Genomic DNA, 16,473 nt, shown 5'->3' on the forward strand with positions numbered 1-16,473 from the left:
AAATGTCTTGGTTGGTAACTGTATGTCCACATGTACAGTAATGTTCACATTCAAAAGCATTCCAGTAAAAAGCAAACAAGTTTTTGTTTCTTTACTGTTTACCACAGGAGGTACAGTAGAAACACGGTATGATAGGACAGAGAAAGTTTTACAGTATTGCTTACAGTGAACAAAATATCCATGAAACACACAAGAGCATTCTGAACAAAAAAACAACAGCAAAAAGCCAAGATAAAAAGGGGGGGAGGGGGAGGGGGGCTATAAAAAGGCAAAAGATTTGCATCTAATCTCTGCGATCTTCAGGGTTAGGCCACATGTTTTCATCAACATCACATCTGATGTTATCCAAGTCGATGCACCTGGGATAAAACCGCCTGGTATGTCGGATCCACCGACATATCATTGCAGAAGCAGAGGTTTTTATACTGTATCTAAGGTTTGGGATATTGTTTTTGCTATTGTGGGATGTTGTGTGTTAACATTCGTAGATACTACAAAAACAGTTCATGATTTTGTTGGGAGGTATAGCTTGTCTGTTAAGAAAATGTAAGCATTGTGGAAATGTGTTCACTGACTGCATATTGGGTGAACACGACATGAAATGTGTGACTGGTATGGCCACAACAGACCGATGCTGTGCTAATTGTGTTTAGAGTTTTGCAAATGTGACAACTGTTTGGACAAACGCTTGTTAGCGACTGTAAGAAACTGTAAATTACTCTACGCAATATTTCTTTATGGCAGCCAAAGCATGCAGGCATGCAGTTGGGGATTCACGCCACGAAGTTAACCATAAACTCTTTTTACCCACCGATAGAAATGAGATTTCTGATTAGATTTTTGAGTCCTAGTTTGGTGTACACCCTCGTTCAACTATTTCAAGGACAGACTTACATAAAAAAAAGATGTCTCAGCAAGTATTGGAGGCCTGTGATGATGAATGCCCTTACCTTCAGAGAGGGATATCTAGTTTTTATTAAGTTCCATCCACCAACCAGACAGGAGATTAACCCATAGAACTGCATCTCTATCTGACAGAAAGCAAACACAAAACCTATACATTAGACAGCAGTGATGTGTCGCATTGTGCTGAGTGATTTGTTGCAGTGGTGGACATTTTATTTGGGATTACATTTTTGTTATACTCAGCCATAAGTTGGCCATATAATTTTTTAATTAATTAATAAATTAAATTTTTAATGTTTCTATAATAGTTACTGCAACTGTATGTTCAAGCTGTGCCAAATTACAGTTATTTACTTGCATTTTTACTGGCATTCCTCAACATAAAAGAATGTTTTAGTGGTTGAATGTTATGCTCGATTAATTTCTGACTTCTCACAGAAATTCAGTGGGCCAGCTCAAATTTGTGCATAAAAAAGTAAATTTGTTTTCTTATTTGTCTGATAACTAAGAATAGTTTTCGGTTTTAAACAATTCTCATGAATGCTTTCTAAAAAAAAACTGGTGTTTTCTTGTTTTTATAACAGGTAGTCTAAAAAAATTTATTGCCAGATTAAGTTCAAAGCACTTTAACTTAATCTGGCAGTAAAATGCAGCTTATACTAAAGCAACAGTAATAGGAACCAAAAATAAATCATTCATTATAACACAACACAATATAGATCGGTAACATTCCCGTAACATGAATTAGGTTTGTAACATGAACATGAACACACCCATCTGAAAGACGAATGTTTCTGCATTTTAACAGTAAGTCAATCTAAAATTGCAAATGGTTTTCTCATCTGCAACACATAATATCATTAAATGCTCCAGAGAATCAATATGTCTGTATGCACGCGTGCAGGCCATTTCTGCTGTCAACTGGTGACCTAAATACTGCTAGGATATAAGTGGTAATATAAATAAATATGGTCAATATAAAAACATTTCCATTGTGTATGAAAAGCATACTCATTCACTATTTGTCTTTTGCCTTATATTCTAAATAAATGAGGATCGCTTGATCAAGGTTCACACCTGCTTTACTGTGAAAACGTCCTACACTCTCTGTATCCTTCCTATTCTATTTTATCTAACTCAATCTTGAAAAGGACATCAAACAGCACCTTGACCCTGCTTCTGGATCATGTGGTTGACCCTGAGTCCAGGAAGAAGCTTAGACATATTTTCAACTGCCTTTGTTGAAATGCTGCCCTGTGTAACCTGGCGAGAATAAAAGGTTGCTGTATTTCTCTTAAAGTTCTTGCAGTGGTATGAATCACTAATGTTTCTGAATACCCCTACACATTGTCTGTGTTCAGTGAAGCGTATCCAAATACAGTTTGCACTGACAGTTGAGATATGGATTGGGTTATATCACTGTTTATTGAAAAGTGAGGCTGCAAAATGACTACTCCATTGATGGATCATTCTCAAGACCTGACAATATATTCACCTAAGTAGTTTAAATTAAGCTGATACAAAGCAAAGCACACAGAGCTATGACCTCACCTACAAACAACAAGAGGAAGGAATAATAAGCATTGTGCACATTGTGTATTGCCTTGAGGTTCACTCTACCTTACTTCTACCTCTAAAAAACGTGTCATATATACAAGAGACTGTGAATTTAAAAGAAGGCTGCTAATTATTTATGGCTATGCAAGATGTTCAGCACTAATAGACCGCACTGGCTGAGAATGAGTTTTATTTTCCAAGAAATAAAACAAAAATGCAAGATTTTAGGAGGGACTGATTGCTGAAAACTCTCATAGCCGTCTAATATTGGCAATAAGCAGTGCCCATGGGATGCCTCTCTAGCTACTGTAAAATAATCTGATGCTCGTCTTATTAGATGCAACAGATTTGCCTGCAGGGGAGAACTGTGCAGTAGAACTGCTAATAAAATATTATTAGAGAAATGAAAGATAATTTAACTTAAAGAAATGCAAGTGGTTTGTCTTTCATGTTGGATCTTTAATGTAACTGTCATGTAACAAGTTGCTATTGTTCCATTTGCAAAACTAAGAGTTTTAGTTTTAGTAATAGTCCTGCAGTCAGATTTCCTGCTGCGCCTACATCTGGTCACATGACCCTTGGCTTGCAGTTCTTTATTTACGAGTGTTGAGAAGGTTGTATACGTCGCAATCTGAATCTAAAGCGAATAGTTTTTTTTTGCTAGAACAATACAGCAAGACCACATTAAAACAGTCAAAGGTAGGAAAGTAAATTCAATTTTGTGGTAAAAACTAAGCGGTGCTTTTTTTTTCTTTTTTTTCTTTGAGATTTGCATAAATCACTGCAGAATAGCATGAATATATTCTGCTTTGCATATGAAAACGGTGTCTGAATGAAGTGGCTCAGTGTCGCAGTGCTCAGACACCTTTGTTTAGTTTAGGTTTCTTGGCAACAAAAACACCACATAGCACTGCAGACCTTAGGCTGTAAGCTGGTGCCTGTTTTCAGAGGTAGGGTGCTTCTTCTGAGCAATTTTCTGGCTAAAGTTGTAATTATTTTCATGTTATACATTTAAGGGCGTGGGAGGTGGGTTTCAAAGGAAAGTTTGGGTTCTAATGGTCTTAGTTCTTGATTTTTGTTTATTTATTTATTTATGTTTAGCATGTATGTTCATAACTTTGCAATCAAAGTAGTTTTGAATGCTGGGGTTTTGACATTCTGTCACCTTATTTCAAAATAGGACTTAACTCAACAACTGTTCCTTCATTCATACAGACTGAGACAAAGCTTTCAGCCCAGACATGTCGAGAGCACACAGCCTGGAATCGAGGGGGATGACAGCTGAAGGGAAATTCGCTCAGATTAACCATTTCCCATTCACTCCTGAATTTACCAATATGCTTACAAAAAGCAGTCCATGTTTTGGTGCCTTGAGTCACCACTCATTCTTCTCCCGGCACAACCCTCATCCACACAGGATGAGACATATTCAAGGTGAGCAAACAGCTGGGCAAGCGGAAGATATCTATTTATTTTATTAAATGTATTATTTTTAAATAAAGCCCAAGATATGTTTTTTTTACATGTGTGTTTGAGGTGCTATAAATAAGAAGCATCTTTAAGAAATAAACATAAGACAATACTCTAGCTCCCATCTTGATTCAAATGATCTAACTGTAACACACAAAAATCTCAGCTAAAACTGGGCCTGATGCAGCTCAGTTTCTTGAAGGTTCTTATGTATGTCTCATATTATGTTGTATTTATGTTGTTGCCTTGCAATCACCTGCCAACAGACTAAATTGCAGGTGATTTAGTATTTATGGACTTAAAACAGTTAAACACCTTATGATAAAATCATTTAATTGTAATTAAATATTAAGTATTCATGCTAAGTATTCTGAAATAAAAATGACAACAAGGTACTTCAGTAAAACATGGAGTCTTTGAATCTATTAGCAGTTGTTCAGCAGGAACCAAACACAGGCCCTGGTAAATGACTTCAGCATTTATCAAATAGTTGTGTCTCTTTTTCCTTGGCCAGAGCTGTTGAGGTAAGTCTCTATAAAACAGAATTGGCTCGTCTCCTTTCCTAAGAGCTTCGCTTTAATGCTCTATGAAGGTAAGTGACTTTGGCAAGTGGGGTGAGAGTGGGTCAGACAGGCTGGCAGGTAAGTGGTTATGTCAGGTGGGGAAGAGTGGGTCAGGCTGGTCTGTGGGTATGTCTTACAGCAGCATCCAACAGGATGGATGGAACACAGGGGTGCCTGTCTGGGATTTTCTAAGCCACACCCACCACTGCAAGAGAGGATGGGTTGGGCGTGACTGTGAAAGACAATCACAATAATAATAAAATAATTTAACAAATATGGAATATACAAGTTTTTGATGTAACAATGTCAAATTGTGATTGTTTTCCCATGTCAGTATTATTTGTGTTTAGCGACTATATCAAAATTTTAATATAGGATAACTTAGTGTATAAATGTACATAAGGGACCTCATGTGAATTAGTCCAGTCTACAAAATTACCTACATGCCATTTTATATATGCATTTTTGTAGGTGCATGTTGCTGTTAAGCATAGGTAATTAGGCGTTTTGTACTGCGGTACTGCTCAAAATGTTATACAAACTTATTACGTAATGTTGTGGTAAGTTTCGACTTTTAATGATTTGTTCATTATATCTGGTTAAATGTCCCTAAGCATTTAAACATTTAATTTAGACATTTAATCATCCAGATTTTTGTGCACTTAATTCAAGTTTATTAACATTATCAAATATGTATGTTGTGCAATCATTTCACCCCGAATGAATGATTCAAAGAAATCACTTAAAGTCCAAACTTACCAATTTATGCCTGTGATCAGTGGATGTAATCTGACCACAACTGTGCATGGGTGCACCGTATATTCAAATTTTGCATGCCATGTTTTCATTATTGGAGTGGACAGTATCTGGTTGATGAGTCAGTGGACAATTAGACAATGGACAATTGACTTGCCACTTTTAGCATACATAGGTGTAAATGCCTTTTATGGCACAGTGTGTATTTTTGTCAGGTCTTTCCATTGCAAAGTAAAGAGCCCTAATGGGACTGTTGTTGTGATCCATATAAATAAAACTGAATTCTATCTATCTATCTATCTATCTATCTATCTATCTATCTATCTATCTATCTATCTATCTATCTATCTATCTATCTTTAAATTTGTTTCCATTGAGAGGCAGCTTTTATTAAAGCTGCCCTGATAATTGGACACACTATATATAATTTGTCAGTGATATTTAGCGTAATGCTTTGCACTGTTTATGCAAACAAGAAGTAAACAACTTATTGAAGAAATCATAGCAAATAACTGAATAACTGTTTAACTGAATCAAATTAAGTGTGTCCAAGAAAGTATCCATCCATCACTGAAATTCAGTTAAAGTAAGGAGTAATAAAGTCTATGAAGGTAGGAGACTGTGCTGGAATAATTGCTCAAAGATATTTTCACCCAGGAGACTGGAGTTTGTATTTGTTAACTAAAGTCAGTGCTGGCTTATTATTTTCATCTTTTTCCACTTTGATCCAGGTTGTTAGGTTTGGGAAAAAGAAAAAAAAAACACATCCAAATTTAGGTTCAGTAAAACCCTTTCCCATGTCTACCATGTGTTAGAAAGCCTGGCAGAAAGTGCTGAAGGCAAACTTCTCCCACAACATGTTAGAAGTGTGTAGTGGTTTGTGAGGCTCTTTCATAAGCTCGTGTTCATAAGTAAAATTTAGTTGCATCATAAATACAAATGTAATATGATTAAAACAAACAAAACTATACCAAATGATATTTTTTGTGTCTTGCAAGTTAGCTATAGTACATCAGCGTTTTTAGAGTGTATCTCCTACAAACCTTTAAATGTTTTGTTAACATCTTATCCTGCTGTCCTCAATTAGCATTTTCGCTTTGTCATTACCAAATGCTTTTCAACTTGAGACTGCAAAGTCTCTTTGCTGCATTAATTTAGAGGTTATTATCTAATCTACCTGGGACACACTGAATAACAATCTGTTTGCGTACTAATTAATTCTGACTCGAGGTGATTACCTGTCAGAGCTAATTAAAGTTAATATATGAGCTAAAGCCATTAACAAGGTCTTCATTCTTGAAGTCTTCCTTCTTTCACAACCTGCTCTATATGAAATATTTCAAGCAGCTGTTTGGGCACCTGGAATGCTAATATGTAACATGAATAGACAAATTTACTGCACTACTGGTAGAAAAGAAGGTTACATCCCTGAGGTTCCCATGAACTCATCACGTTTATTCTCAGCAGGGATTCTGCTGGCTCCAGTTTTTTTTTTAAATTGTACTGCTTCGATGGATTTGTGCCTCTAAAGCACTTTTCTGTGAGCAGGGTGAATACTGAGCATTTCTCATTCCCACAGGATTCACAGGCAGACCAATTTGCATGGTAAGAGATGATTGGTGTGTCACGTCGTCGTTATTTCCTCATCCACTTCTCAAGAGCCACATAAACAGGAAAGCAGCAGAGCCAGCTTTTCAGCTTGCTCAAAATCTTTATGGAGTCTGCGGAGACAAAACTAAATCAGGTATGTCTACTAACATATATGACACCTAAATGTCTTTATGTCTTTTCTAATGGCCCCCAAAGAAGCCAATTTTGAGTAATGGCTTTAATCGTTTTGTAATTGTTTCTTTTTTCACAGCACTATTGTCAGATGCCTGGAGAGATGAACTCAAAGAAATGGCTGCAAAAATCAGTCTAACTTCCCAAACACAAAAGAACAAAAGAGAGGTATTAATAATTGAATTCTCATGTATTTTTACAGTACTTGACACACAGTAAAAAATCCTTTGTTTGATTATGGCTATCCAGTGCCTGATGGTAAAGGGAATTTAGAGATTGGATGTGACAGTATACTTATTAATACCTTCACATTTTTACATTATTTTTTACATATTTTCTAATTTAAGTTAATTTTGTAGAGTTCTTCAGTTTCTTTCTAACTCAAGAAGATTTCATACTGGAAAAATGTATCCATGTACTGCAGGAACAACCAGAGGAAAAGTTTGTCCGACGAAAGACTCAATATTCAGCTCAGACTGGCAGACTTATTCCTCCATCCTCCAAGTCCTACCTGTGCAAATCTCAATACCAGCGCATGAGCCATCCTCAACCCTTCCATGATCAAGAACTTATGGTAAAATACTGGTTAACTGATCCTGAGTTGTACTGTATAATATGAGGTGTTTTTGGGTTAAAACAAACAAACAAACAAACAAACAAACAAACAAACAAACAAAAAGGGTTAAAAAGGCAAGATCCAACATCACAGAGGGTACAGCTTTTGGTCAAAGTTCCACTTAATTAGATATCTGAAAAATATCCTCTGGCAAAACACTGTCACCAAGTTTCTTGAGAAGTTCACTAATAAGTTCAATAAAACTTCATGTGATCTCTGAGCTACTGTTGTGACGGTCTGTCGCTTTCTTGTCAGGTTTTGGAGATACTTTGTCAGATCCTGCAGACAGACTCTCTCTCCACAGTGCAGCAGTGGCTTCTTCTTTCAGGCCAAAGAGGTAAAAATCCTCATTCCACACACACAGCAGAGATATGCACACTACCATTTCCAGTTATAAATAAGCGTTCTTTAAACCATTTCCTAATACATGCACTTTCAAGAGTCTGGCACTGCATCCCCCTCCTACTTTTTTAGCAATTAATTTGTCACTTTGGATTTTTTCTATGCACACTGGCCACTTTTTTAGGTTGCTCTTTTAACTGCTTAGTAATGCCAATATCTCATCATCAGAGTTGGGCAATTTATTTGACATTGAACATGGTATGGTTGTTGGTGCCAGACGGGCTGGTCTGAATATTTCACAAACTGCTGTACTCCAATAATTTCAATAATCACATGACCCTCTATGAGCATTTACTTGATGAGAGGGGCAAAAAGCTTGTTTTAACAGGAATATACTTCTGACAGAACGAGATCAAGGGAGGGGCTGCCATCCACTGTGACCGGTGGGGGGTGAGGGGAAAGAGAGCAGAGAGAGACAGGATGACAGACACACTGTAGGAGAGCTAGAGATGAATAATTACTAATGTTTAAATACAGTAGTGGAGGGAAAGTTAGTTGGGAAGAAATGCTCAGTGTACTTTTGGAAGCCTCTCTGGTGGACTAGGGCTATTGCAGCATAGCAAAGGGATTGTTTAGAGTCACATGATCCAGCCTGATGATCAGCTTTAAAAACCTTTCAAATGCCGTTGAAAAAGATTGTAACACAGAACCACCTGGTGCTTAAAGGTACATACATTGTTTTTCTTCGATTCAATTTACTTTTTTTGATATAGTGTTACATCACAACAATAATTGCCCCAAGGAATTTTATATTATATGGTAAGGACCATACAATAATGAAGAGAAAACCCCAACAATTAGACGACCTCGTGTGAGTAAGCACTTGGCCACAATGGGAAGGAGAAAACTCCCTTTAAACAGGAAGAAACCTCAGACAGAACCAGGCTCAGGGTGGGGCAGGAGACAGCACAAAAATAATGGTTATAGAATTACCTTAATTCACTTTTACGGTAAATATTTAAATTTTGTTTTTACTCTTGTTGTACTGTTGATCAACTGCAGAAAAAGATCTGGTGATGGGGATGATCAGACAAGCTCTGGACGGTGTCGACCTCTCTGTCCATAACCAGCGGAACTTCCAGCAGCTACAGCCGTTTCATCCAGGAGCGTCTCCGTCTGTGTATGCAGCATCATTTGAGAAGCCATGGGGAAAACCACACAGGAGGAGGTTAGAGTGAAGTGTCAGATTTTGCCCTTTTTTGGCACAGAAATGTTTCAAGCTAAATGTGTTTTAATCTTGTTTATTCACTTCCACAGTTCACACCAAGTCAATCAAACTGCCATTGATGAAAAACCAGGTAATTTGATTATGCTTGACTTTCTCTGTTACGTATGTATTTTTAAAAATGATTTTAACATGTAAAGTTTTGCACAGTTTAATTTTTCTTGTCTTTCGGAGTATATTTAATATACAGCTTGGCCTTTACATTTTACAAAGCCACCCTAAGCCACACTGTTTATGTCTGTCCTTGGCTTGAATGGCAGCTCTTCTCTGAGCTTCTTTTGCTGGCATGAGTTTTTTGGACTGACATCCTCAGCCAGCCTCTTCTTATAAATGCTCCTTTTCCTCCAGTGATTTTGTCTTGATTGACTTAGGCTTCTTTAAATGATTCCTTTTTGTGAAAGTTAAAAAATAATGCCCTATTTAAAGCAGAACTAACGGAAAGGCATTTGCGGAAATAAGTAATGCATTTTAGAAGGGATCCAATTATTCATATTAATATTGAGCAGCTCAAATAAGAGCAAATTTAAAATCTGCTGTGAGTCAGAACCAATAAATTCAGAAAACAGCTGTGTAACATAATGAGTTTCCACTTTTTTTGATATGTGGATCTGTAGTATGTGGAAAATTACTCTCTTAGCATGAATCTGACATGAGTGTTCTTTGCAGAGCGGATTGGTGATGCAGAAGTCCTGGCAGTCCATTCAGAGGCCGAAAGTGTTCAGGTTCCTTCACTTCAGGAGGGGGATAATGCATAGAGCTCAATAATCTTCCTAGAAACTAGCTATATTGTATTATTTCTGTGCTATGAGAAATGTAGCCTAATACCTAGTTAGCTTATCTTTATTTTCATTTGTTAATCAATAGGATTATATGCTGTAGATGTGATTGTGCAGTGTAATAATTGTGGATACTGTTAGATAATTGCTTATTAGCTTTCAAAGGTATCATGGTTAGAAACTGATTGAAGCAACATTTAATAAATAATATATATATAAATTTAGTAATCTGAAGATTTGATCAGTTTTTCCTATTTTACTTTTCAAATAAAGCAATAAAAAAGGAAATGTCTGTGTAAAGAATAACAATTATGTTTACTTTTGGCAGGGTGGCAAACCTCGATAAATGGAGATATAGCAGAAATTATCTTCTTCTTTTTGAAAAAAGTCAAAGAGCTTACCCTAGCTATCCTGATTTTATATATAAAACATATAAACATATAGGAGTGGCCAGACAAAATAATGTGAGTTTTAACTTATACTAAAAGCTTCAGTCTTATTTTAGTATCTTACTGTATATATTTCTACTGCAGCATGGAAGAGAATCAAGAGCAGAACAATGAAGACTGTTAGAGAAACAAACAATGAAAATCAAGCCAGAGTCAGGTTCTGCTTAACAGATGAAGTAAGAAACAAGCAACAGCTCATGAATAAATCAGTTCATTTATGAAAAATAAAAGTACCTATTTGATAAGTGTGCCTGTAATTTTATATATACCAAAATATTTATTGCTGCATTAATGTGCAAAGATCTTTTACAACTACTCCTATGACTAAGTCATTATTATCATAATTTTAGCCCTTAATATATATTACGCTACATAATGTACTGCATTCCTTTTAAATTATCCGCTAATGTGTAGGCCAATACATTTAAGTGATATACAAAACTATCAACTGTTTTTATTTTATTTTTTTGCAGCAAAAAAAAAAAAAAAGGCAATCGAGTCATAAACTGGTCAACAAAAATTATGACATATAGATATGATAGTGAATACTTTTAACAGTTTATGCTATGTAAGATTTTCTGTCCTGAACCAGCCTTTCTTCTATATCTCTTCTTTTAAAACTAACATAGATGCCATGCTTTTCCTTTTCAACCAAGGACTTTGAAGAAAGTAAATTTCAGAAGCTCTAAGAAGTCAGAGTTTTCACATTCACCATTGCAGCTCAGTGCCGCTGCTTTCTCTCTTCTTTGTGTCTACCAAACACTACATGCGCAAGAATATTGCCCCCTAAGGCATTATTGACGCTGTGTGGTGAATGCCTGCATTTTGTCATGTTTACAAGTTTTTGTGTGTAATGAAGCCCATTATAAAATCTTTCATAATGTTTTCTGAAACCATTAGCAACCAACAAAGTACTCCCTGTTGCCTTAATTTTGTTTTTCATCTGTTATAAACCTAACTGTAACAGCACAGGGAAAAAAACAACAACAAAAAGTTAAGAAAAGAAGAAAATAGATCCCCCACCTGCAAAGCCTTTTTTTTTTTTTTTAGTTTATGCAGCTAACAGATTAAATGTTTTTTCAATTTAGGTTTCATATTGCTTCCAGAATTACTTCAAAGATCAATTTGTGTAATTAAGTCACTCCGACATGTGATTTAACCTTTAATTTAATCCTCGAAGACAATGGCATTACTAACACCTTATCTGACCAGTGTGGACCAACCTAACAAAGTGGCTGATGAGTGTATGTCTATTTATATATTTAACAATAAGGAGCAGACAGTGTGTTCCAACCTTAGGGAGATCATAGTTATTGAAGTTTAGCCTGCCTGTTTGTCAAAACTGTGATTCAGGAATGAAAGTGTTGCTTCCTTCATGATTGTGTTAAACTGGAAAAGCTCTTTACCCTCTCAAGGATGCTCTGGGGTAGGTGAGAATTAGCTCAACCATATGATGTATAGACTTCAAGAAGTCACCTTTGTGAGGATGATTCAAGAGTAGGAGGCATAGGGCACATTACAGGTTTTTTGGTCCCTGTACGCCTGAAGTGAGAGTTTGGTCTTCAATAACAGCAATAACTCACATCTGTTACGAACTAACACTGGATTCCATCAGGACTGCCTTCGTTCAGAAATTAATTTTTGGAGGCAGCCAAGGGGCAGAAGAAAAATAATTGTGTTTTGCAAACACACCAGAGCAGTTTGCAGCTCAGTGTAAAGTCACAGTGATTAAAAACTCTTGATTAATAAGTAGTGACAATTTGATGGTCAAATAGTTCAAATAAAAACAAAAAACAAAGCAAAACCCCCCCTGCAGTTTCAGTACATAGTAGGTTAAAAAGACCAATTTTTAACCTACCTGTTACGGCCGGGCGGCCGGTGTGTTTGCAAAGTGGACATGGAAGAAAGAAAAACTAAGTGTAACACAAACCGAGCCATTTATTAGGCTGAATACAAGAAAAGAAAACAAGACAAGGCGAACAGGGGCATAACCAAAACTAAACTAAACTGGGGACAGCTAAACTAAACATAAAAACGAGAACATGAAGCTGAACAGGTACATGTAAAACTTTAGCGTGAAGTAATCTAAACATGAACCTGAACAGCAGCTAAGAAAATCCTGAGACCTAAGGTCACATGAAGCAAGTTGGACAGATAAAGCAACACTGAACAGAAGGAGACAGAGGACTTAAATACACAGGAGGGTAATGAGGGAAGTGGAAACACCTGGAGAAACACCGCTGATACAAATGAACCTGACACCACAGGGAAGTAAAACTAAACACACTGAACATAGAAACACTACTCTTCAAAATGGGACTTTGACAAGACAACACAAGCTTGACAACATGGAACATGTAGACACGAATAAGACTACAGACTGGGGAGACACAAGGAGAGACACGAGACACGAGCAGTGACATAAATCTGCATCAACACTTTAAATTATGTAGCATGCTGAGAATTTCTACTATTGCTAAACACAGACTCAAGGACACTTTTGCATGCTGTCAAAGTGATTTATTACATTGCTCATCTCTACAGAGTCTCTGACTATGCTCCAGAGGATGGTCACTTTCTGCTCCAAACCGAGTGCCACATTAAAATAAGGTTCAACAAATTCACAAGTAGATTAAAAGATCATTTATAATATTTTTATTATAAATTCCCAAAACAATTTGTAGATTTCTTTTTACAGAGTAAGTAAAAAAGCTGGCCAGCTGAAAGGGAGAAGTCAGTTCAGTCAACATCTGTATTACTGTACATTTTTCAGTAACCTGCCCTATAGTCATTGAGTTATATTTCAGTCTAAACCTGACTAAAAATCCTTAATGCCATTCCTGGGGCCAAGTCCCTGGCTGAATTTTTAGCCATATTGATCTTTTGCTACATATGATTGACAGCAGTAGGCTGGAGATTAAGTGCATGTTTAAATTCAAAAATAACAGCTGGGATATTTGCATTCTCTTTTTGGCAGAAAAAGAAAGGCTCTAACAAAATCCTGTACAATCACACTTATTGCTTAAAAATTGCTAAAGTGGTATCTTATATAATACAATATACAATATAATATTTATATTGTACGAACTTGATAATTATGTATATTGTAATAATGTGATATTATGTTGTTCAAATGTGAAACGTATATTGTTAGAACAATAAACTTTTTCTTCTATTTTTCTTTTGCCTGGGTGGCAGCTCTATGCTGGAAGCATGTAAATATAATAATAACCACTGCAGCCAAGAAGAGTGCCTGACGAGCCCAGTTGTAAGTAAGCTATTAAGACTCGACTGTACGCTGTGTTCGTGTTTTCCTCCGAAACAACAAGTTCCTTTGGAGCAGCCTTTCAACACCTCTCTCTGTCTCTCGCTAGCAAAGTTGACCCAGACAAAGTAAAGCTAGTTTTCGGCTACAAGCCCGACACGAACCCGATATATTAGCCAGAGGTCCCTTTAGGGTTTTATGCCTTTACAGTTCGGAGCCGCTGACCTGTTTTATATACGCACGGAATAGTTTTCTATATGAGATCGCTGCAAAAAGTGCAGCCTTACCTAATGTCTACCCTACTGTTACTCATTTTATATTAAGATTTAAAAATCTAGTTGGTATTGCTATGGCGAATAACCTTCAGTAAAAGTAATAAATCACACAGCAATAGTACATTAATGTAGTTGTAAAAAGTATGATAGCATATTAAGTAATCCAAAGTATTCAGAATATGTTACTCTCATTGAGTAACATAATGGAATACGTTACAAAATACATTTTGGGGCATGTATTCTGTAGTGGAATACACTCATTCCCCAGTGCAAATGGAAACACTGCAAAAGCGAACCAAATGTTCCTCAAGGTAAATGAAATGGTATGTTATATAGAATATGGTATATTCTTGAGTGGAACAGTCGGTTTATCTAATTTCAACCCATGTAAGCTGGTTTTCAGTTACTGAAGACAAAACTGAACAGAGTATCTCAAGGGAGGAACCGCAGTATTTGTTCCACATTTTAGTCACTGATTTCAAAGTATTTCAAAGTATTTTCCTCTTAAATTTGTTATAAATATTAGGAACAATTTTTCTGTTAAAAATTATTAGTTTGTCCAAATGTTTCGGAGCCTCTAAAAATGGAAGACAGTGTATAAAAACATTTGTAATTCCTAAAAAGTACATTTAAAATCTTTGTTAAACCCCTTATTAAAGCTGGAAGTCGCACTTCGTTCGCAGCCTAATATTTTCAAAATCTTCTGCAGTGATGCACAATGGAAAAATGAAAGAGAAAAAAAACCTAACTGTATATGAGTTTCATGAAAAGGAGACGTGTCTCTTTGTGGATGTATCCTGACTGAAACAGACCAGCCATAACCACGCAGAACAGTGGCTTCAAAATTATTTCAAAGCAATTCTAATGGGATCAAAAAATGGAACACATGAATGTAAGAAGACACTCAGAAAATCTAACTTCAGCTTCCTTTTATTATATTAAAATTCGAGAGCTAGGAAAGTGGAACAAAGGCTTCAAAATAAACAGTGCAACTAATGTATGCATAAATCACTGCTATAAAGCCATACCAATATGTTGCCATAGTTACCACTGGTGAGTCTTGTTTTGTTCTTATCAAGCTTCTGTTTTTGTGCCGTAATGTTCTGTTTTCTAAAATTTACCTTTGTTCTTCAATATGCATGACAAGACAAAAAATAGAAAAAACTAACAAAAAAACCCTTTGACCTGAGGATTGAAAGTACTGGGTTGGTAAGTACAGGTCTTATGTGCAGACTGACCATTTATGTATCTATCATGAAAATACGTGTGTAAAATAATAAACTGTGCCAAAAGAGACCTTTGAGCATCGCTTCATGGTCAAAAAGTATCTGAATGACATAGTTTTCTGGCATAGCACACAAATTGTGATGAAGGCCAATCTTGAAAACAAAGTTTTTGGATGTTTTCGGAGGTCATCCATGCAATTTACAACCACATACCTTACGTTTCTTCCCTGGCGGTGTGACTGCAGTTTGAGGTTGCTGGCCTGGTCAACGGGAGAAGTTCAGCATTTACGTCATGAATCCTTCTCACAAGGACACCTGTTGGCTTGGAGTGATAAGAGGCAGCTGTTTACTGGTGCTCTATCAGCAACACTGCAAGGCAGCATTGAGAAGAGAGGGAGGCACTGGGCCTTCTGCCAAATATTTTACAGATATGAAAGCAATTCACTCACACACATCCACACAGAATCCACAGAGACCTCACCAGTGTAACTCATATCATAAGATGAGAGACAGATGCAGCCCCCCTCTAATATGAGATTATGAAGTTCCCACTTTTTTCCAAATGCATTTGCTTTTAACTCTGTAGGAAACGGACATCTTTCTTATTAATTTTATTGTATTTTTAATAATTTTATTGTATTTTTAATTTTGCTAGTAGTTTTGATCTGTGTTGTTCAGCACTTTGGTCTGCCTGGTGTGTTCTTAAAGTGCTATACAAATAAACGATGATGGTGATGATGATGAAATGAAATAATCTCATATTGCATATCACTTAAGCCAAGTCCACTGCATGTGCTCATGCATAGTTATGGTTAATTGCATTTTGCACTTAAAAATATGTATTTTAATGTAAATTATTTGTGGACTAGTCGTGGTGGTTAGTGGTCACAGAAAACTGGCAGGCACAGGAACTTCCACGCCAACCTTTGGGGTCACTGTCTGATGATGAAATTTATGTCATAGGGAGTGGTCTCGCCATCTCGTGGACACGGAAAGCGTTGGAGATCTTTTTGGAGAGCAGATTTTTCCTCCCATCACTGTCATGAACACCATTGTTGTTCTAGTTGTGGATTCAAAAACCATCAACAGCACCATTAGTTAAGTTGAGAGAGGATTAAGTTGATAAAAGCTGCCCTACTTTTGTGACCTCCTCTTGCATACCATTATGTTCAAATCATCTTTGTTGATTGGACCACTTGTGGTTT

General features: G+C 36.5%; 1 protein-coding gene and 1 long non-coding RNA gene across 2 annotated transcripts; one reads left to right on the plus strand and one right to left on the minus strand.

The window, feature by feature from the left end:
• The first annotated feature begins 3,375 nt into the window (after nt 1-3,375).
• Nucleotides 3,376-10,277, plus strand: tbata (thymus, brain and testes associated). Its single transcript, XM_004561251.2, has 9 exons — nt 3,376-3,413; nt 3,679-3,897; nt 6,832-6,996; nt 7,114-7,202; nt 7,459-7,608; nt 7,906-7,987; nt 9,055-9,220; nt 9,310-9,350; nt 9,944-10,277. Exons 2-9 carry the CDS (start codon nt 3,705-3,707, stop codon nt 10,030-10,032), a joined length of 975 nt encoding a protein of 324 aa, XP_004561308.1. The 5' UTR covers nt 3,376-3,413; nt 3,679-3,704; the 3' UTR covers nt 10,033-10,277.
• Nucleotides 6,857-12,616, minus strand: LOC143419970 (uncharacterized). Its single transcript, XR_013099996.1, has 3 exons — nt 12,361-12,616; nt 9,028-9,168; nt 6,857-6,973 (listed from the first exon to the last, which is right to left on the minus strand). It is a non-coding gene; the product is annotated as an uncharacterized LOC143419970 (long non-coding RNA).
• Nucleotides 12,617-16,473: the final 3,857 nt, after the last annotated feature.

Source organism: Maylandia zebra, linkage group LG8 (assembly GCF_041146795.1).
Source record: "Maylandia zebra isolate NMK-2024a linkage group LG8, Mzebra_GT3a, whole genome shotgun sequence".
NCBI classification, from domain to species: domain Eukaryota; kingdom Metazoa; phylum Chordata; class Actinopteri; order Cichliformes; family Cichlidae; genus Maylandia; species Maylandia zebra.